Source organism: Pteronotus mesoamericanus, unplaced genomic scaffold, assembly GCF_021234165.1.
Source record: "Pteronotus mesoamericanus isolate MK-2021 breed Mesoamerican mustached bat unplaced genomic scaffold, CSHL_Meso_final contig_657, whole genome shotgun sequence".
In the NCBI taxonomy this organism is placed as follows: domain Eukaryota; kingdom Metazoa; phylum Chordata; class Mammalia; order Chiroptera; family Mormoopidae; genus Pteronotus; species Pteronotus mesoamericanus.
The window spans coordinates 9,703,136-9,724,791 of record NW_026555229.1 but is presented as its reverse complement, the minus strand read 5'-3'; the positions used below and the strand labels follow the sequence as shown (position 1 = coordinate 9,724,791).

General features: G+C 42.5%; 1 protein-coding gene across 2 annotated transcripts in view; it reads left to right on the top strand.

Moving 5' to 3' along the window:
- Nucleotides 1–4,812: 4,812 nt before the first annotated feature.
- SORCS1 (sortilin related VPS10 domain containing receptor 1) overlaps nt 4,813–21,656 on the top strand; it is a 470,882-nt gene continuing 454,038 nt past the window's right edge. For both annotated transcript variants that reach the window (XM_054581477.1, XM_054581478.1), the window contains exon 1: nt 4,813–5,370. In XM_054581477.1, the coding sequence (XP_054437452.1) occupies nt 4,813–5,370 (558 nt within the window). The remainder of the gene's footprint in view (nt 5,371–21,656) is intronic.

Sequence of the window (21,656 nt, the reverse complement as noted above, 5' to 3'; positions counted from 1 at the left end):
CCCTACCTATCTTTTGGAGCTGCTGCAAGATTTATTAAACAAGGGGGAAAAAATCATTCAGAGGTCTGATGAAATAGGAGTTGTGTAAATACAAGGCAGTATTGTTATTTCTAAGAGGTGCATGAAGTCGAATTAACTTTTACAACATCCCTATGAGTCAGGTTCATAATCTTGCACTCATTTTTACAGATAAGAGGGCTTAAGCCTCCCTCTTAAAGCAACATAGAGGGGGTGTATAAGAAGAGGTACAATTACTGGATTCAGACCTCGGCTTGTATTTTTTAATGCCTGAAAGGACTTTTAAGGGAAGTTTTTAAAAAGTCTCATCACCCCTTTGGCAGGCAATTAGAAGAATCTGCATATTATTCTCTCTAATTTTCTTTCTGTGGTTCTTCATGAAATTTATCTGACATACAAGACACCTGGTCTCAATAGTATCCAAGAAGAGCCAAGCATTTTAAGAGCTATTAAAACACATTGTTCTAACAATGAGACATATAATGTGATTCAGTACAGCCAAGGCGAAGGTATCCATCAGATATGGAAAGAACAAGGAAAAGGAGAAGAAGGAAAACCAATGTGACAGATACTGTAGTTTGTGCAGTAAGGTTATATATGCAGTAAATACACCAATCTCTTTAACATTACCTTCCACCAAACAAAAGCAAATATAATTTAAAGAATACACATTTTTCCTTCAGCCTAAACAAACTTGTGTACTTGTTTCCAAATTTGCTTGTTCATCATTACTGAAAATGATTCTAGCTACAGTGCCTGGCACATAGTAAATCATCAATAAACCTTAAGTGGTATGAGTTGGATTTGGAGTAGAAATAGTGTTGCATGAAGTCAAGGGCATATTAGAAATAAGATACCTGGTTTGAAGCCTTGTCTCTTGTACTAACTTGCTTTGTGATAGGGTAGTTTAATGTGATCTCTAAAGTGGTACTTTATAATACAACAATAGTACTTAGCTGAGATAAATTTTATAAAAAAACAAATAAACAAATTAGCTGATACATGTAAATGCTTAGCTTGGTTTCTGGCATATGCACATGTCTGATTTACAAAGTGTTAACTTGTAGAAGTTGTGCAGAACCTGTGTCTCTCAGGCAGCCAGTCCTTGTTTACTGAGCATTTGTATTGAGCCAAGCAATGAAGGAGGCACTGGAGGAAGAACAGATGAATGTATGGGAAACCAGTCTTTACCTACACATAGCCTTTTGGGGGGAATACTAGGAAAAAAAATCAAATAAAATAATTGAAGGCTGCATTATATGCTAAGAAGTAACTAATAAAGGACTAATAGTTGACACAAAATATAAAAGGAGTTGTTTCTCCTTGGTTAGCGAGTCAGGAATGTCTAAGGAAGTATATTTAAAGTGAAGGTCTCAAAGAAATGAGATTAACTATGAAAATTTGGGGTGATGGCAGGCATTCCAGGGAAGTGGAGTAGCATATTCCAAGGTCGTGAGTCACAAGGCGTTGCCCAGAGGTGCTGAGTCATCTGGGTGAGGAGGAGAGCTCTGGACGGAACTGAGGGACAGGCAGGGCCCAGTTCATGCAGGCCTGATTGGATGTGGCGAGGAGCGTAGGTTTTATTCTGTTTGCTACAGTTAAGTCAGTGAAGGGTTTTCAAGAATGGCAAGAAAATGATGTTTTATATGCTCTGGAAAGAGTACTTTTGCTGCTTTGTTGGGCAAGGCACCTGAACTTTATTGATCACGTGCACAAATCAGCATGTGGCTCCAAATGTTCATAAATACAATATCCTCCTTCTCTCCTTCTCCACATACACACCCACACTCCCCCCATATATATGTTCAGCAGTAATTAAATATTAACAAAGTCATTGTTTTCTTCCTGCACACAATGAATTCTCTGTGTTACTACCATTTGCGCACTGGTATTCCATTTTGATGATGGCCAGCGTAGAGACAAGCTGGAGGAGAGCAACTGGGGAGCAAGGAGAGCTCTCAGAAGGTTGCCGAGCTACCTGGCTGAGGAAGGATGGTGACTAGACTCAGGGGGCTGCGTGTTTTTCACATACACAGTGAGAAGATTCCTTATTGGAATTATAGATCCATGTTCTCCATTGGCTTTTAATATCAACTACTTTCCTAATAAGTGACCCATCCTTAATGTAGTGTATTAATAAAACCTATTAGGGTGCTCAATGGGTTGCTGGAATGAAAACCCCTTGAAATAGACTAGCCTGCCTCCCCCTTGATTAGCCTGTTCCTTCAAGTCTTCCAGGAAAAGAGGATGGTTTAGGGAATTCCTGGCACTTTCCCTTTCTGTTTTTTGACCAAAGTCATGGGGATGAGAACTATAAGAAAAAAATGAATTTAATAAAACTAATACAATACTTGGAGCCAATTTCATGAAATGAATAATTAAATCAGGCAATAAAAAACTGTCTGCCCTCCATGAGTTCTCTGCAAATGGGCTGCAAGTGCTTTCACTTTAAAGGGATCTTCGTGACAGATGTATTTTTAACAAGGGTTGTAAACTTTTTTGGGAAGAAAAAAAATTTGAAACCAAACAATCTTAATTTTGCAACACTAGATTAAGACCAGAGAATTAGAATCCTCTAATTTCTTTTTCTTTTTTTCCTTTTCACTTTTCCCAGTCCTCTATTTGAACAGGAACTTATTTGGGTTATGACTCTTGAGTCCGGTTTTCCTCTCTTGGAGGAATTTCTCCTGCACTTATCCAGACTGAAAGGAGGTTAGCAGGGCATAGAAAGAAGGCATTAAACAAATGATCCTCAAAGCTCTGAAAACCTTTCTGAAGAGAGGGAAATAGCTGTCCTGGGCTTTGCCAAAGAGCACTTGCAATTTTGGAAGGAGGGTGGGCCTCCTTCTCCCCTCTCCTCTATCTAGAAGCCACAACCTGCCAGCCTGTATTCCTTTTGCAGCAAGGTTCACGCATGGGTAGGTAAGGCGCCTTTGAAAGAATAGTCTATGTCTCCTTTAATGACAAAGAGGAACTCCTTTGTCCTTTTAAGCCTGCCCACCTTGTATTGATCATAAGAACAATAATTTAAATTAGTTTTTGTTACACAACTCAGGGTTGGATTGATATAATAGAAATTACTCTTGGAGAGCATAAAAAATAAAAATTATCGTTAATTGAAGAATAATTATCACTGTTACTTTCAAGTTGGTCCCAACGCAAACTCAGAATTCACGTTTTTCAGTAAGGTTAACTTTGCAAGTGCGAAAATGGACAAAACTGTAATTTTGGAAATTGTACTATTTTGCTGTGGCATTCATTTATCCAATCAGTAAATATTCATTGACTAATTTAATAGTTACCATGTGAAAGGAAATGTTATTAGGCACATGAAGACTACAAAGCAATGCGAAAGTATTTCATCCCTTAGAAGCAAACTTTCTATTTCAAAAAGGCTTGGATATTGAGAAATTCTTTGTAATTTTCAAAGCCCATTCACCTACTATAAATCTTCATCTGAACTTTTGAACAGTAGAAGGGGAACTGGGCTGGGCAGATATTATAATCATACAATTACAGATTTTTAGGAATGGAAGGAATTTTAAAGGTCATCTAATGCAATCACTTAACTTTAAAGCATAGGAGAGCCAGAAGTTGAGGCCCCACAGCAAATTAGTGGCAGAGCATCTAGACGGAGGAAGTTTACTAATACAAATCTAAATTCATGTGTTAGAAGCACTGGGCTAGGCACAAATGACAAGGATAAACAGAGCACCATGTCTCCTTTCTTATATTTATTTACATACAGATACATCATAGACTCACCATAAATATTTATTGGATTAGTGACTACATTCCTTACCCCGTAGGGCACTGTGTCAAGCACTGAGGATAAGATAGTAAAATAAGCTGGTCACTTCTTCCAAGTTGCTCACAATTTGGTGTTCCTGTCCTCAGTGAGTTTGCAATCTCTTAGGAAAGCCAAGATAAATGCCCACAAATGCAGAGAAGATTGGGTTCCAATACAGCGAGTGCTCTCCGAAGTCAGAAAAGGAATCTAAGCGCGATAATTGATGAAAATCCTCCCCCTCCCCCCGCCCATCATTTAATTACATCATTCTCTGCGGTTGCCTTTCCGGGATCTCCCCTAGGCCTGGACACAGATTCTGCTCAAGGTAAGGTCAAGATGCCAACTCACGGAGATTAAGGGAAAAATCAGGAGCCCAACCATCCCTGTTTTCTAAACTGGAAAAGACCTGGGTGAGGACGGGGGAGAAAACAGCCACAGAGACTGAGAGAAACCATAAAACTGGAATAGGAAGTCCTCAACACAGTGACCACTCCGCGAGCTCCGGGCTGGCCGCCCCCACCGGCGGCGCGCGCGGGCTCACAGAGCAGCCCAGCGGGCGGCCGCGCGGGCGCAGAGCGGGAGGCGGAGAGGCGCGGGCGGCGGCAGCGCCGGCGAGCCCACGGGGCGGGTCGGCAGCGCATCCAGTCCCCGCAGCCACCAGCGCACAGCGCAGCTCGAGAGCGGGACGCGGCGCCGAGAGCCCCGGCAGCGCCCACCCTCCCTCCCGCGTCGCCTGCCAGCGCGCCAGCGGCCGCTCCGCCCGTGACTTCAGTTCAGCTCCACCCCCGCGTGGCGGCGGCTCTCTCGGTCCGAACCCGCGCTCCGCACCAGCCCAGCCTGGGCGAGCGGCCGCCACCTGCCCGGCGCCGCCTCCGCCCGCCCCACCACCGCCCAACTTGGATGGAGTTGGGGTCCTGAGCGCCTGTCCTCCACTGCCGGCCAGCGGAGAGCCCCGCGCCGCCACCTCCGGTCCGGGACCCCTCTCCGCTGCTCTCCGCTCCGCGATGGGAAAAGTTGGCGCCGGCGGCGGCTCCCCAGCCGGGCTGAGCGCGCTCCTCGCCGGCGCGGGGCTCTTGCTCTTCTGCGCCTCGGGCGCCTGCGGCGGCGGCTCCTGCAGCCCCCACCTGCACCCCAGCTCCGGCCCGCGCTGGGCTCCGACCCCAGGGGGATTCCTTCACCAGGGGCCGCGAGGCAAGCCTCCCGCCACGCCCCCGCCCCTCCTTGGGCGCCCCCTGTTCGCAGTGGCCCCCGGAGACCGAGCCCTGTCCCTGGAGCGGGCCCCGGGCACCGGAGCGTCCGTGGCGGTTGCTCCACGCTCTGGCCGGAGGAGACGGAGTGGAGCGGATCAGGAGAAGGCAGAACAAGGAGAGGGCTCCAGTAGAAGCCCTCGGGGAGTGCTAAGGGACGGAGGTCTGCAGGAGCCTGGGACTCTGGAGCGGGACCCGGACAAAGCCACTCGCTTCCGGATGGAGGAGCTGAAACTGACCAGCACCACGTTCGCGCTGACAGGCGACTCAGCACATAACCAAGCTATGGTCCACTGGTCTGGCCACAACAGCAGCGTGAGTAGAATGGGACTGAGGGCAAAGGGGTGAAAGATGGGATCTGATAGAGAATTTGGAGAAATGGGGTTTCTGGACTGGAAAGATGCTGGAAACTGAAGTCTTGCCTGTTACCCCCCCCCTCCCCAGGAGATAATGTTACCTACCTACTAGGCAGGAGACTCCCTCCACCACCACCCCGCGGCCCCCCTCCGCCCCCCCCCCCCAAAAAAAGAAAAAAAGAAGAGAGTCCTCTCCAAAACCCAAACAAAGATTTAAACAACAGGCAGATCCCTGTTTCCTGCTTCTAGGGTCGCAGTGGTGTAGTAGCGTGGATCTGAAGACCAGTCGGAGGGGGTTAAATAAAGTATTCTGAATGCGGAGGTGAGAGGGTTAAATTTCCAGGGAGGCTGACATTCCCCCAAGTGACTTTCCCTTTACTTGCTAGACTTATGGATGAGGGCAAGTAAAATCAATAAGACTTTATTTGAGGATTTTTCTTTCATTTTTATGCTGAGCTACTACCCCGCTCTTCCTTACCAGGGAGGAGAAATGCAGTGGACAAGGTATCCCTTAATGTCTCCTCTGTTTCTGGAGACCGAGTGGCAGGCAAGTTTCAGGACGGGAACTCTCCAGCATCTCCTCACAGCACCAGCCAGTGTGTTTTGAGAGCCGGGCTTTTCAGCCTGTGAATGAGTGGTTGTTCTCTGGCATGATCAGTCCCAGGCAGATCAGATATACCCCAGTGACAACAACTCCCTGTTCTCCCCCGTTGCCTGACCTCCTCTGGTGAAGAGCACAAATACAGACTTAGCCTCCCTTTATGAAGTGGGGAGAGGGGTGTCCCGGTTCCAGAAGGCTGACGCCGGGGAGAGTGAGAGTCCGAGAGCATTGGCTAGGTCAGGGAAGGTTTTAGATTTTTGGAAAAGCCTGCCTCTCTGGAAGAGGAGGTAGCGACTCCAGTCTAAAATGCACCTGGAAACTTCAGTGAGCTGAAATAGTAGAGAGCCGGCTTTGACGGTAGCAACTGAAGGGGACTGAAAAGTGTGGAAACCTCTCTAGGCTGCCATTTAAGCAGACAAGAGGAAGATCGTAAAAACCAAGGATGGGTAAAATGAAGGGACGTAAGTCAAAGTTTCAGCTTCCATCAGGTTATTGAGATTGTAGTATTTCTAATACGCGCCATCTCTGCAGCCTGATGCCTTTCTAAATGTTTTCAGTCGTGGTGTAACCGCCAGAACCATCCCCAGGGAAGTGCCACTTCAGTGAGTTGTGCTCGTCGTCAGCTTTTTAATGAAAGTTGTGAATGTTTTAAAATAATAGCGTGTCATTATGGAGTCCGTGGGTACGTACATATAAATTGTATAAAGGCAAATCATGATAAATAAATAGTATTTTGCATTGATGTCTCTGTTCTGAGAGCATCAGCAAGGTATTCCCTGCAATTTAGCTTCCATGACGGAGGCTGTGGTTTTATATGGTTCTCAGGATTGATTTAATCCAACAGTTGAAGCTGACTTTTCATTCAGGTTCTTGAGACCCTTGCCCTCATTCCTGACCTTAGCTATCCTATTTTTCATATCATAACTACTAAAATTAATCACCAGATTTGAACTTGAATCTTCTTAGACTAATTGAATAACTTTTGCACTGCTCTAAGTGATTCGCTCAAAGCTTCTGGATTTAAGGGGAGATTTTAAACACATCGAACATATTAGATCCTTTGTATCAAGGAGTAAAGGACTTTGGACTCAAACTATTTCTGGCTTTTAATGTAATTCAAGCTGTAAAATATCACTCACCCATTAGACCTCTATTTTAGTTCTTCTCTTGAAAGATCTTGGAAAGAGCGAGAAAAGGAGAGTACATCTTTGGCAAATTTTACACTCCATTTAAGAAATGGCGCCAAGCACTGCCAGATTTTTTTTTTTTTAATGGTGCTTATAAGTCCAGTAGGGCTTATTAGGGCCAGGACTTGGAGGGGAGACATGCAGGGAAGTCTGAGGTAATGTAGGAAATAATCAAGGTGGTGTATGTTAAAGGTTTGATCACTCACATCCTGTTAACTAATGAGATTTCTACTCAATATTTTAAGGCTCTTAGTTTTGTAAGGACCTCTCACCTTTCCCCGTCCCCATCCTTGCCTGCTTACATGCAGCTTTTTCTTTTTTTCTTTCTTTCTTGCTTTTTTTTTTTAGTGTATAGATACAGAATGGTAGAGGAACAGTCTCTATCTAGGTCCTCCAAAACAAAGCTGACCCAGATTCATCGGTGAGACAAAGTTTCAAATATTTTTTACAGGGAAGAAAGATAGAAAGAAACTTTTTTTTTTCTTTTGCCCAACTTTATGACATGAAAAGCAGAGTGGAGACCCGAGTTCGAGTTCTGGTAATCGGTATTTGTGTTTTATGTAACGGCATGGCGGCTGTACTGTGCAGTGCGCCTGTTTGGAGCTCTCTTCCCCCCAGAGTTAGAAATACACTGATCTAAGCCTGAGGACAAGGTGGGGGCGGGGCGGGGGGGAGCTGGCAGCTCTCATTTTTTCACTTTTAGTTGTCTTCCCTTATAAATTCCCTTATGCATTCAAGGCTACAGAAAATACACATCCTAGGAACTCTCCTTACTTTTAGCAAAAAGCCTTTGTAACTAGGGCTGCTTCTGATGACAATGATACCTGCATTAAAGGTGTAAATGTATGGTAATTTTAGGCTGCCTGTCAAACTTGTGGGAGATTCCAGGTGGCTCTCTCACCTCTTTCCCTTCTCCTGCCCTCTCCAGCTGTTGGACTTGTGCAGTTGGGTAACAACAGGACTGTTTTGCCTCATCCGTGGGTGTGATGTGATTCCTGTGTACTGCAGTCTAGCTTATTGGAAACTGTTGCTAGAGTTGGTGGAACACCTGGGGGGATCTTTTGGCATGAAAGGTGCTGGGTATGAATCATTTGTCATGAGCTTGGTGTAATAAGCAAGAACATATTGTTCCTACCCTACTCATCTGAGGCATGCTGTGCCCTGATCTAAATTTATATGGTATCCTCAGTTTGTGAAAATATATGCTTGTCTATGTATGTATGTATGTATAATGGGACATGTGTTTATTTCTTATTTCTGAAGAATTTCAAAGTGCCATCCTCATTAATCCTTATAAAATCCTTGTTAGGTAATAGGTAGGTGGTGAGTGTTAATATCTCTTTCCTATTTTAATGCTAGACTCAGTTTGAATATTTCAATTCACCACCACCATGTCCCCTTCTTACTAGAAATAGTGTCGTAATGTTTGTTAACAGAGGCTTTTACTTGACATGTCTGGCCATTATGAAATCTTTAATGCTGCACTTATCATCAAGCATGACAATCTGGTTGATTCTTGTGTACCTATTTGCCTTCCCTTGTTCTGGGGCTTGAAATTTACCATCCACCCCTAGTGAATAAACTGAGTTGTGTCCCACCTTGAGTCAGGCATTTTGGGTAGGTGCTTTACATTCCATCATCTCACTGAATTTTCCTCAAAAAACATGTTGTTACTCAGAGGAGGAAACTGAGGCTTTGTTAGGCTAAAGGACCTGCCAAGAGGGTACAAAAGATCAGTAGCAAAGCCAGGGACTGGCCAGCAGAGTGATCTGACTCCACAATCCCACTGAATGGCTTGTCTTAAAGACCTTAAGGCAGGACAGAAAAACTCAGACATTTTAGAGTCTGTGTTTTAAATACCCTGTCTTGGTTGGATTTCAGGTAATGGTGGAGGAGGCATAGTCTGAGCTGGAAGCTCCATGTACTTGCAGAGAATCAGGGACTGCAAAATGCGCCTGCCACATTGCACTCCACCTTAAGTAGTGATTTGGTTGTTCTCTTATCCACCCACCTCTTCATCTTTAGTGAGATGTGGAATCTGCAACTGGTGATTCATTGAGCACGAAGTAACCTGCCATCATTCAGCTTTCAGATCTGGTGTGCTTCAGGAATAGATTCCTTTTCTAAGTTAATTACACATCTGATTTTATAGGGAGGTTGGTTATAAACACTTGATTTGGCTATATATTTTGACATAGGGCTTTTTGAACTGTTTATTGTTGTTCAGTTACAGCTGTCCCACCGTTTTCCCCATTCCTCACCCCTACCCCGTCTCCTCCCAGACCTACAGTCAATCCCCCCATTGTCTGTGCCCTTGAATCCTCTGTTCCTTTTCCTTTGCTTTCCCTTCCCCTACTTTCGCCATTGTCCCCCTCCTCCTTCCCTTCTGGTCACTGTCAGTTTGTTCTTTATTTCCAAGTCTCTGGTTCTATTTGGCTCATTTGTTTGTTTGGTTAATTAGGTTCCACTTATAGGTGAGATCATATGGTATTTGTCTTTCACTGCCTGGCTTATTTCACTTGGCATAATGCTCTCCAGTTCCATCCATGCTGTCGTGAAGGCAGGAGTTATTTCTTTCTTTCTGCTGCGTAGTATTCCGTGTGTAAATGTACCACAGTTTTTTGATCCAGTCATTTACTGATGGGCACTCAGGTTGTTTCCAGCACTTGGCTATTGTAAATAACGCTGCTATGAACTCTGGGGTGCATAGGTTCTTTTGAATTGGTGATTCGGGATTCTTAGGGTATAGCCCCAGCAATGGGACCACTGTATCTAAAGGCAGTTCCATCTTTAGTGTTTTGAGGAAGTTCCATTCTCTTTTCCACAGCGGCTGCACCAGTCTGCATTCCCACCAACTGTGCCCTAGGGTTCTTTTTTCTCCACAACCTCACCAGCACTTGTTTGTTGATTTATTAATGACAACCATTCTGACCGGTGTGAAGTGGAGCTGTTTTTAAAAGTAAAATGATAAAAGATTTTAGCTTTCTCTAGAAGACCACACAATTCCTTCTCTGGTCAGTGCTTTGTGCTATTAATGAATGTGAATACACTGTGACGGGGAAGGCTGTGGGTTTGGAAGCAGATTTGCATTTGAATGTTAGCTCTCCTGCTTACCAGCACTTTGCCTTGAGGGAGACACTTACATTCTTCAGCTTCAGTTTCCTCAACTAAAATATGGGGTAGTACATCTTCTTGCAGGCTTTTCCCTGAAGATTTGACTTGTATATGAAGTGGCTGGTACATAGTAAGTGCTCAATAAATGCTTGTTCTTATTTTGGTTAAAGAAATAATTCTCTACTGGGAATTAAGAACCTTGGGTTGTAATGGCAGAGATTACTTATGTAGTCGCAGCCTGTTAAAGTTTTGTGGCCTCTACTTCATCCTTTGTAAAATGGCACTAATAGACTAGGGCACCATTGGAATCTCTTACAGGTTAAAATAATTTAGTAGTTTGTTCAGCTTGTAGGTATTGTGCACCTACTGCATTCAAGTGAAGGGCCCCAGGAGTGTTGGTGATGTAGGAATAACACAATGGCCTATACCCTTGACCTATAAGTGAGCAGGCTTTTATTTCACACCATTCTTCCTTGGTTCATATACATATCTATTTATAGGAAATCTAGTCATTTGAGATCCAAACAGGCATTCATTTCAATGTGAGTTTGCCGCAAAACATAGTTTATGATTTATTGTATCATATCTTTATGTTAAAGAACTTGCTATCTTTGGACAAAAACATTGCTTAATGTGAAATTAGGAAGTAAACCTCTTTTATGATATTTAATGGAATTTTCTAGAGTAATTTGACATGAATGGTGACTCTGGGAACTACATCCATATCCTTTTCAGGAGGGATGAAGACACTCATAGTCTGGGGTACAAATGCTAATAGAATTTTATTATTTAAGAGAATAATAATTTTTTACATTTAAGGAGAGATGGCAGTACAGCAGCATTATGCTAAGAAGCTTACAGAAATTACTGAGTTTTAATTTTACAAGTATGTACTGAGTCCTGATATTTGTCAGGCAGTGGTGATAGGGACAAAGGTGGAGTGAGGCACAAAGGTGAGAAGAAATAATGCCGGCCCTTGAAGGGCTTCCAGTCTTGGGCCCAAAGCATCCTCTGAAGAGGCAGCAGAAGACAAGTGTGTTCTGAGGGTGTAACATGCTATAGAAGGTCAAGGGAAGGATGGACGACTTCTGGCTGGGCTGGTTTATTTGGGCTTCGTGGCAGTGCTATTAACTGAACCTTGAAATGTAATGAAAAATTTAATGATGAGATGGAGATTATTAGGATATTTTGATCTGAATGGATGGTGTGTGTAAAGGTCGAGAGTAGAGCTGTAAACATTCTTATCTATATCCAGGAAATTAAACTACATTAGATGTAAATTATGTTTAACTGAAGTTTTAATCTTAGAAATAGTTTCAAAACTATGCTTTAAGCAAAAAGTATGCACATCCATCTTCTAGTGAGTTTGGGGATATTCCAAGATCAAAAAGAATATAAAAACTTGTATGGCCCCTTAAAGACATGACTGCCCTTGTTTGCACATTAAATCCCAGCTGGCATCATCATTGTTTCATTTTTACCTTGACATTTTCCAGACTGTTTTCACAAAAAGGGACTTTCTTTTGTTTAAGTTCTTGGTAAGGAATATTACTGGCCAGACTGCTCAGAGGATAAATTAATTTGGTTTATGTGACGTCACTACACTGACGTAAAATAGTTGTCCTGTCTTTGTGTATGTCTCAATTTACTGTCCTAACTCTCTGGCTAGAAAGTGTGGAGAGTGTATCTGTGGGTCCCAGAAAGGAAACTACACAAACAATGTGGCCAGGGTGGCTGAGGAGAGGCATGGTTGGCATGAGGTAAAGCCAGGCTTCAGGGCGGTGTCATGTTGACTCTTGAGAAGTGCCTGCTCTACTCGGATGGGGTGGATGAAATAGTCAAGCCGTTGGCAAGAAACAAAGGTGAAATCTGACACAGACAGCAGTATGGCGATTACCAGAGAGAAAGTGGGGAGGATAGAAGAGGTTATAGGGGTGATAAATGGTGATGTAAAGAGACTTTACTTGGGGTCGTGAACAAAGAATACAATACAAAATACAATATACAGATGATACATTATAAAACTGTACACCTGAAGCCTATATAATTTTATTAACCAATGTCGCCCCAATAAGTTCAATAAAAAGTTTAAAAAATAAAGGCCAATTTAAGAAACTGTGGAATTTTACTGTGCATGGTTTAGAAGGAAAGAACAGAGCCTATTCTAAAATGTAAGCGGGGAAGGGGAGAGTTGTGAATGCTTTGTAGGAAATCCTACATGAAATTTTACACGTCTTTAAAAGACACTGTGTCTATTTCTATAGCTCTTTCAAACGTGGTTATACCACTTTAGATCACTTATAGCCTCTTTTCCTTGCAGAATGCTTCAGTTTTCAAAGGTTGGAGCATTACTTCCAGTACTTCAGTTTTATTCTCACCACAGTCCTATGTGCTAGGTAAGACAAATATTGTATATATTTCTCAAACAGGAAAATTGAAGTGTTGCTGTGAAGCAGGTCAGTTAATGGAAGAGGAGAGTCACCCTGCATGACTGAGTCTTGGTTTGGCCCACTGTTGGCTTCCCAAAGGCAAGCGTTTGAACACAGCTGTGTCCTGTGCACTTGTGTTTATGATGCTTGCCATTGCAGGAAGGATGGGTATTGGCCGTGGAGCTCCTGAGTGCTAGATTCTGCCATACAAGTTATTGTCCTGGTCTTCAGAGCAACTGGCTTTGCCAAAAGTCGTGCTCTTGGCATTTGATAAACCTTTAAAAAGTGACCCTAAAGAGAGATAATGGGACTTTGTACAAGTAAGGTCTTTAAGAAAGAACCTGTCCACTCTATGTGTTTTACTGCTAATGGACTTTGGAGATAAGATTACTTAGTACTTGGGCTTGTGGCAGGGGGTTGGGTGAGGGAGAAAAGGGGGAAAGCTGCCTTTTTGGCTCTTTAATTGTCTTACACAGATAAAATCTAGTTTAAAATAATTTTAAATATGGTCTCAGCCAAGGAACCTAGAGTGCCAATGTTTGAGAGCAGCAGTAGTCAAACTAAAGGGGTACCTGTTGATACTAATGGATTTAATTTACTCAAGGATTATAATTCGGTTTCCAGCTATTGAGTTATTGCTTTTTCTATTTCATCTAACTTTTGCACGGGGCGTGGGGGAAGGGAGCAAAGGAGAGTTTGCTGAATGCTAGGGATAGCTCTCTATAGCCGGATAAGATATGGTGCTTATAATAGAAGTTCCTCTTAACAATAGTAACAAATAAGCGCCAATTTAGTAAACAGCTCCCCTGCAAGTCCTTCCTAGAGCATGCCCACATCATTTCACTGCATCCTCACATCACACTTACACACCGGGGATCCCTAGCCTTATTCTAGAGCTGTGGAAGTCAAGGCTCAGGAACTTTCCCAAGGCACCTGAGTGGAAGGTGGCAGAGCTGGAATTTGATTTTTGCCCTTTCTGACTCCAGAGCTTTTATTTTTTTGATCATGTTGTCCCTTTGTAATGATTTCCTTCTGGGTTTCTTTAGAGAGAACTCTGCAATTCAGTGTCGAGGGGTGGTAAGGGAACATGGCATGAGCACCCCATCTCAGGGGGTCCCCCTTCAGGTCACTCCGACCTCTGGTCACTGACCTCATACACTGTATTTGGTCATAAGCTACTCCATTATGTAACTTGATCTAAACCCTAACTTTTGTCTGTCCCCATGAGTGGCATGTCTGCGGTTATTCATGTGTGTCACCTTGTCTTGTTACCCCAGAAGGATGTGTGAGATGTGCTGTTGGGTGCCTCCCTGATGACTCATGACCCAGAGAGACAGTGTGGACAACTTTTGCACTTTTTAAAGGAAGTGCTAATAAGAATCATGTTATCAGACAATGAACTCATCATGTTGTGCCTTGGAGCCAGTGGACTGATGCCTCTAGTTGTCTTCCTGCAACCAGTGCAGCAGAGGCTATTGAGACACAAAATTGTGGGTCATCTTCCTTCTGCTCCGGGGCCTATGGGCATCTGTGGTTAAAAGGGAAAGGTCTTCCCCTTATTCAGCATTTCCAACTCGCACTCTCCATTGGAATCATTAAAGGGGAGAAAGGCTATTTTTGGCTTGGTTCTTGTCCTGCTTAGGACCTGCCTGCAACCTTATTTACTCTGACTTGCATTTTGTTGAATTGTTGGAGGAATTCTTATCTGGGCGGCCCTGGGCTCTCTCATTGGATACCTAGGGCAGCATTTCTCACAGTTTGTCCTCATGGGACCTGCTTTTAAGTCTGCTGATGGAGACTAGGAATCTTTATGTGTTATCAACTCCCTAGGAGATTGTTAGGGACACAAAAGTTTGAAAATCTTTCTGCAAAGATTCCTGCGTGAGTTTTGGTGTCCATGAGCCCCTTCTGTTGTCTACACAATGTCACATCAATTGTGTAGATTTCCCCATGATAAGAGCTGAAGCCCACAGCTCTTTTCCATTTCTCAGTAGAAACTCTGACCCCAATGGTGAAGATCCATGGAAGGCTGTGTATGAGGAGAACAGATGATTCATGGAGCAGCACATGGCCTCCCAGGGAAAGGAAGAGGATACTTTTCTCCCAGATGATGATGTTTCTATCACTGAAAATGTTCTAGGCAATTATTTTTTCGGACTATCCATATGACCATGGGAAAATAATGTCTTAGGTGGCTAAAATAATACATTATTTTACACATCACATAACGTTTGGTACTTGGTTTGAATTCCCACTCCAGAAACTACTAGATATGTGAACTTGGGCAATTAATTTCATATCTCTGCCTTAGTTTCCTTATCTGTAAAACAGAAATAATAATGGTATACATTTTATATGGCTTCTTGATGGTTCAAGGAGACAAGAAATATAAAAATGCTTAAAGTAGCATCTGGCATATAGTAAGCAATCAATTGGGTTAGCTCTTATTACTGTTGTTGCTGTTATTTTCAGTATTAATATAGACTGATAATGCTCAAGTATGGCCCGCGAAAAGATACTTGTAATGCACTACACATGATATTGCTTCTGTTTTTGCATTTATGTTCTTTCATTCCTGTTTCCTTTCCTTATAATGAGGACTGGGACCGTGTCATGCTCTTTTTGGCATCCTTCCCAAAATCTTTAGCTATTTGCACATAATACTTGTCATAGAGTTCTCAACCCAATTTCCTGTGTGTGTGCACATGCGCACACATGTGGTTTCCCCACACCAACAAGCAATTCTCAGGCACCAGCTGGTGTCCTGCAATTTAACTCAATTCTGACACTACCTGCCCAGAGATAGCATCAGATCTCAGAGGTGAAGGACTCTGTCCTATAAGACGGCACCCACCCTCTTTTCGATGCCAGTGGCAAACCCAGTTTATCACCTGTGCTTCTGACAGATTGGCTATAGATGGGAGGTTCCCACCTGCAACCCCTTCTTTGGGTTTAATTAACTTACCAGAGCTGCTTGCAGAACTCAGAGAAACATTTTACTTACTACATTATTGGTTTATTCGAAAAGGCTATGACTTAGGAATAGTCAGACAGAAGAGATGCCTAGGGCAGGGTAGGGGGAAGAGGTGAGGAGCTTCCATGCCCTATGTATGTGCCATTTCTCCCAGATCTGCACATGCTCACCAACCTTGAAGCTCCCCATCCTGTTGGGGATTTTGTCGGAGTTTTCTAGAGGCATTATCACAAAGCCACAATTGATTAAATCATTGACTATTGGCAATCAATTAAACCTCCAGCCCCTCTCTCCTCTCTGGGAGTCCAGGAGGTGGGACCAAAAATTCCCACCCTCCAATCACATGGTTGGTTCTCCTGGCACACTCCAAAAAGTCACTTTATTAACATAACAAAAGAAGCGTTATCACTTTTATCATGAAAAATACCAAGGGTTTTAGGAACTCTGCCAGAAATGGGGCCTAGGACCAAATATGTATTTCTTATTATGTATTACAATATGACAACTTGCTTACTAAATATTTGCTTTTTCATTTGTTATTTCCATGGGGGGAAACTGGCTTTTCACATAGAACAAATAACCTATTACCATGCACATGACTGTTGTAGAATATCCAGCCATTAAAAGATTGCTTATGTAAATATGTATGTTGAATTGGGAACCTTCCCACAGAATACTAGAGTGGGGAAAACAGAGTCAGAAATAGTACAAATGTAAGCCCCATAAAGTCAGGTGGGTTTTTTTTTTCTTAATCTGTATTGCTTTCTTGTATATACCAAGTCCCTGTAAATATAACTGGACATAGTAGGGGCTCAAAACTTAAAAAATTTTATAATATGCTATAAAACTCCAGTTTTGAAAAACAATATAAAACATTTGTCTGTGATTATGGTGAATGTTGAGATTGTAAGTGATATCTTTTTGTTCGTAGATTTGCTGTTGTTGTTTCTCAATAAACATGTATTGCTTGAGTTATTTTTAAAAGTTATTTGAAAAAAATGAGAAAAGCAAAACAAGAGAGAGCAAGCAAGTTTGTGAACTTGGCCTCATTAGAACTGAACTGCAGACACTAGACAAAGAGCCCACATTCCAGTTGCCTGAGTTGCTTCTAATCACTATCGCTGGAGAGAGCCTGCATGTAGGGTTTTTGCAAAGCAGCAAGATCACTCTGTCTTCAGGGTGTGCCGCAGCAGGGGCTACCAGGCCTTTTGTTTATTGTCTTCTTGGTTCCAAAAGGAGACCTGGAGGTAGTTTCACCAACCTGAATACACCTTCTGGAAATTCTAGTAGTTTTCAGTTCCCAATAAATATTGGAGCAGGTATTTCAATTTAAATCTCAGGCTCTATCTCGATCTCAATATTCATTTCGACATCATATATGTACATGAGAGTATGTGCACAATGATAATAATTCTCAATAGAACTGGTAATACATGCGTGCATTCTTGTGCATCTCTATACATTCACAGCAACTTAAACACTGATATACAACATTTAAGTCTCCATTCCTAAAAGTGAAATATTAGATAGTGTTGTAAGGCCATGGTAGGGATGTTTACAGATTGTGAAAGCTGAGAGGAGGACAAATTTGAGAACAAGGAGACAGAGAAATAAATCAAGAGAAAGACAGAGAGACAATGGAAGCAAAGAGATGGAAAGAGAGGACAAATAATAGGGAGAGAGGGAGAGGGAGGAGTGGGAGAGGGAGCTTGACTCAGGCTGAGACAGAAATAAGAAAAGTGGATTAAGAGAGAGAGAGAGAAAGAGAAGACAAGAGACAGTGAGGCAGAAAGACCATAGAGAAAAGGCAGAAGGAGAGACAAGAAAGACACGAGACAAAATGAATCACAGAAAGAGAGCGAGAGATGAAAACAAGAGAGAAAATGTGTCAATGAGGGGAGAGAAGACTTTGGTTATCAGCTCATAAAAAGTGCCCGGTAAACGTGATTCCTAGTCGGACCGTGCCCTTTCTACTGTAGCCACGGTACCTCTCTGGCCTTTTGCTCCCAGCCATGTCATGGTGCTACAAGAGCCAGGTAATCTAATAATATACGTGACAGCTTTGAGAGCCCTAAATGTTGTTTAACTGGATGTGGGGTGGATGTGGGAGGCATATTGTATTTATGCATTTTTAAGAATCTCTTAAGAGTGATTTCCTTTGGGAAATGGGACTAATGGTCTGAATGGTGGAAAAACAACTTTTAACCTTTCCGTTTATACTTGTCTGAACTGTTTTGAATTTTTTAACACGGGCATGCATTTCTTTAATAATAAAAATACTAAAACATGTTTTAAGTGGCTGTTGTGTCAGCACTCTGCTGAGCTCTGAGAATATAACGATGAGTAAGGCCTGATCTTTACCCCTGAGGGTACATAGTCTGGTGGAAAGAGAGAGACACAAAAACAGATAATTGCAATTTAGTGAGATAAGTGCATAATAGCTGTAACAGAGTTTTCGGCAAAGTGCTACGGGAGTGGGGGACAGCTAATTTTTCCTGAGGGAGGGAGGCAACTCTTTAAAGGGAAGTGATATTTAAATTGGGTCTTTCTACAAAATTAGGAACTTTACAGACAGAATAGGGCTGGGCAGAAGGACAGGCTACACTTGCTTATTTTAAACTCTCAAGTCTTGGGTCCCGGGTTCATTTTAGGTTGTTGGCACAGTCCACAAACTGTGACTAGCATGACATTGTCTTTTATCATCTGAGTGCCCCATATATTTGGAACCAAGTCTCATAGCGTGTTTAAATATCAGATTAGGCTCCCAACTTTAACATGTCTCGTTAAGTATGTGTCCTCAAACTGGCCAAAGGTTTCTGATTTTCCCAAAGGGAACAGGCGTTCCCCTGAATCTTTACACACACACACACACACACACACACACACACACACAGATGCACAGAACAATTTTAACGTATTGCTATCTTCTCCCTTCACAGTAGAATTTGATTAAAATAATGATGAACTTTCCCTTGGTTATTCTGTATATCCCTGCTTTTAGATGTAAAAGTTGGTGTTCATGCTATATTCTTGGACATGGCTTCCCAAATCAATACGGAGGACTGGGTGCATTAGGGCGAGTTGGATGGGCACCACTTAGGATTATGGTATGATTATTAAATCCAGTAACAGAGTAGTGTCTTCCACACCAGTGTCTTCCATACTTCCATAGTTATGCCCTGAAAAAAGACATGGCTAGAGATAGAGAAAGCATGAGCTCTCAGGACTGGGGCACACGCCAAGGAGCGGTTGACGAGCACACAACTTTCAGGCTGTGCGGGCCAAGCACGGAACTCTCAGACTGGCTTGAGATGGTGTTACAAAGTCCTGGTCTGGCTTTGAGGTATTGTGACTTAGAAATTTTTGCCTAGCATTTTGTGCTACTGTAGTAAATTAGGTGACTCAGGAATTTTATCATTTTGAGACAAAAAAGACTTAATAATGAACTTTTCAGCTGATCATAAATATGCCCTGAGATAAATAAGTGACTATCTCCAAAGAATAGGATGAACTCCCCTACTGTGTGAATGTTTGTGTCCCATACCATAGTTCATCTGTTGAAACCTTCCCCTGGGTGATGATATGAGAAGGTAGGAATTTTAGGAAATGATCATGGGGATGGAGTCCTTATGAGAGGGATTAGTGCCTTTATGAAAGTGACCCGAGAAACTCCCTTACTCTTTCCACTATCTGAGAACACAGCAAGGCATCATCTATGAACCAGCGAAGCGGGTCCTCATAAGACACTGACGCTTATAGTGTCTTAATCTTGGATTTGCTAGCCTCCAGAACTGTGAGAAAGAAATGTCTGTTGTTTATAAGCCATCCAGTCTGTGGTATTTTCTTATGGCTGCTTGAATGGAATAGAAAGAACAAGCTCTCTTCGAGTTACCTAAGCCCTGGTTTGATTTTCTGTATGAGACTCTGCTTGATATTTATGTCACTTAGATTAAAATCTTAGTGAAAAGCAAAGGAGAAATTTATATCTATCTGCCTTTAAAGCTCACCAACTTTTGAAGTTTCCTAGTACCTCTTACCTAACCGAAATGTAAATCTTGAAAATATCTTTAAAGAAGCAACAGTTAACATTTTCCATTATGGGAAACACATTCACTTACCTTTCTCTTGCAGTTGGATTTGAGGTAGTTTATTTGAGGCAGGGGTTGGCAAACTACTGACCATGGGCCAGACCTGGCTGACCACTTGTTTTTGTGTGGCCCACAAGCGAGGAATGGCTTTTACCTTTTCAAATGGCTGGGAAAAAGAAAAAGAAGACTGGTATGTTGTGGCACCTCAATATTATTTGATATGAAGTTTTATTGGAACACAGACACCCTCATTCATTTCCATATTGCCTATGGCTGATTTGCTGTAAAAATGACAAAGTTGAATAGTCATGACTGAGACTGAACAGGTCGTGAAGTGTACAAAATATTTATTCTCTGGTTCTTTACCAGGAGAAGTTTGTCCACCCCTAACTTTGGGAGCTGGAGATATGTAAGCAGGGAGGCACCATGAAGATACCACCATTGTCTCTTGCATGCTACCTTGAGGGCGGTCCTTTGAGCTTGGTTTTTGTGCTTAGAGGCATACACAGTCCTAGCTACTTCCAGTTCCCAGGCACAACTGCGGACCTTTTGTTCCCTGTTCCTGTCCCTTTGGTCATGCTATTTCCTCTGCTTGGAGACTTAATAAGGCATTTCTCTGCCTAGTTAAGTCCATTTAATTCTATAAGTCCTCACCTGGGTATCACCTTGTTTCAGAGGATTTCTCCAGTATTCCCAAGAAGAAGAAATATCTTCATCTGATGAGGGGAGAGCTTACATGCCAGGTCACCCTCTCTTTATGCCTCTCCAAGCACTAAACATCGTATGATATTCCAATTAACAGTGGGCTCCTTGAGGACAGGGCTCCCTTTCATTGATTTTGATATACCAGTTTTTGGCATTTAGGAGGTGCTTGATAAATATACTTACATCAAAATCAGAACACTGAAGTTGTATGAGATCACGTTATTGGCCTTTGTTGGTAGGGAAGGGAAATCCTCAGCCTTGAGCCACTGTAACAGTGGGCTGCCTATGTATTTTTCACTGTCTTGAGTCATGAAGTAAGTATAAATTGTGTGGACTGCCTCAGGTAAAATGACGAGAGAGAGAGGGGATTCAAACCAAATAAAAATAAGTCAAACTGTGTTGGAGTCACAGCTTCCTCATTGCAGGAGGGTAGGGATGCTGTTTGATGTTCCAGCTGCCAGGGTGGGATGAGCTGATGGTTGGAAGGGACTAGCATTGCCTCAGGCCTGAGGGGGAGAACAACCTTCTGCTCCTCATTTATGGAGCTGGACAGAGAACCAGCCCCCATAATACAAAAGTCCCAGCAGGGTTAGAACATTAGAGAAACGATGAGGACATATGGCATTGTGAGAGATAAAATTGCATTTGTGATAAGGAACTGAACTGAGAGAGCCATGACAATGAGAAAACTGTGGGTTAAACCTCCATGTTCTTTCAGGCATGTTTACCTGAAAGGGTAACTTGGGCGTTGCTGGGTTTTGCAAGTGCATTTGGATGTAGTAGTGTTTCAATTAAAGGTGGCTAAGGACTGCTGTTTATTGAGGGCTTGGGTGAAAGTTAATGTAGTAATAACTAACACTTATTTGGTGTTTACAATGTGCCAGGTAATATTTTTTGTTAACATGCGTATTTGCAACAGTAGGAAGTAGGTACTGCCTTTATTCCCATTTTAGAAATAAGGAACTAAAAATTGGGAGGTTAAATGTCTGTTAAGTTCCTCTGCCCATTTTTTAATTGGATTCTCTTTTTTTGGTGTTAAGTTTTACAAGTTCTTTATGTATTTTGGATATTAACACTTTATCAGATGCATCATTGGTGAATATCTTCTCTCATTCAGTAGGTTGCCATTTTGTTTTGTTGATGGTTT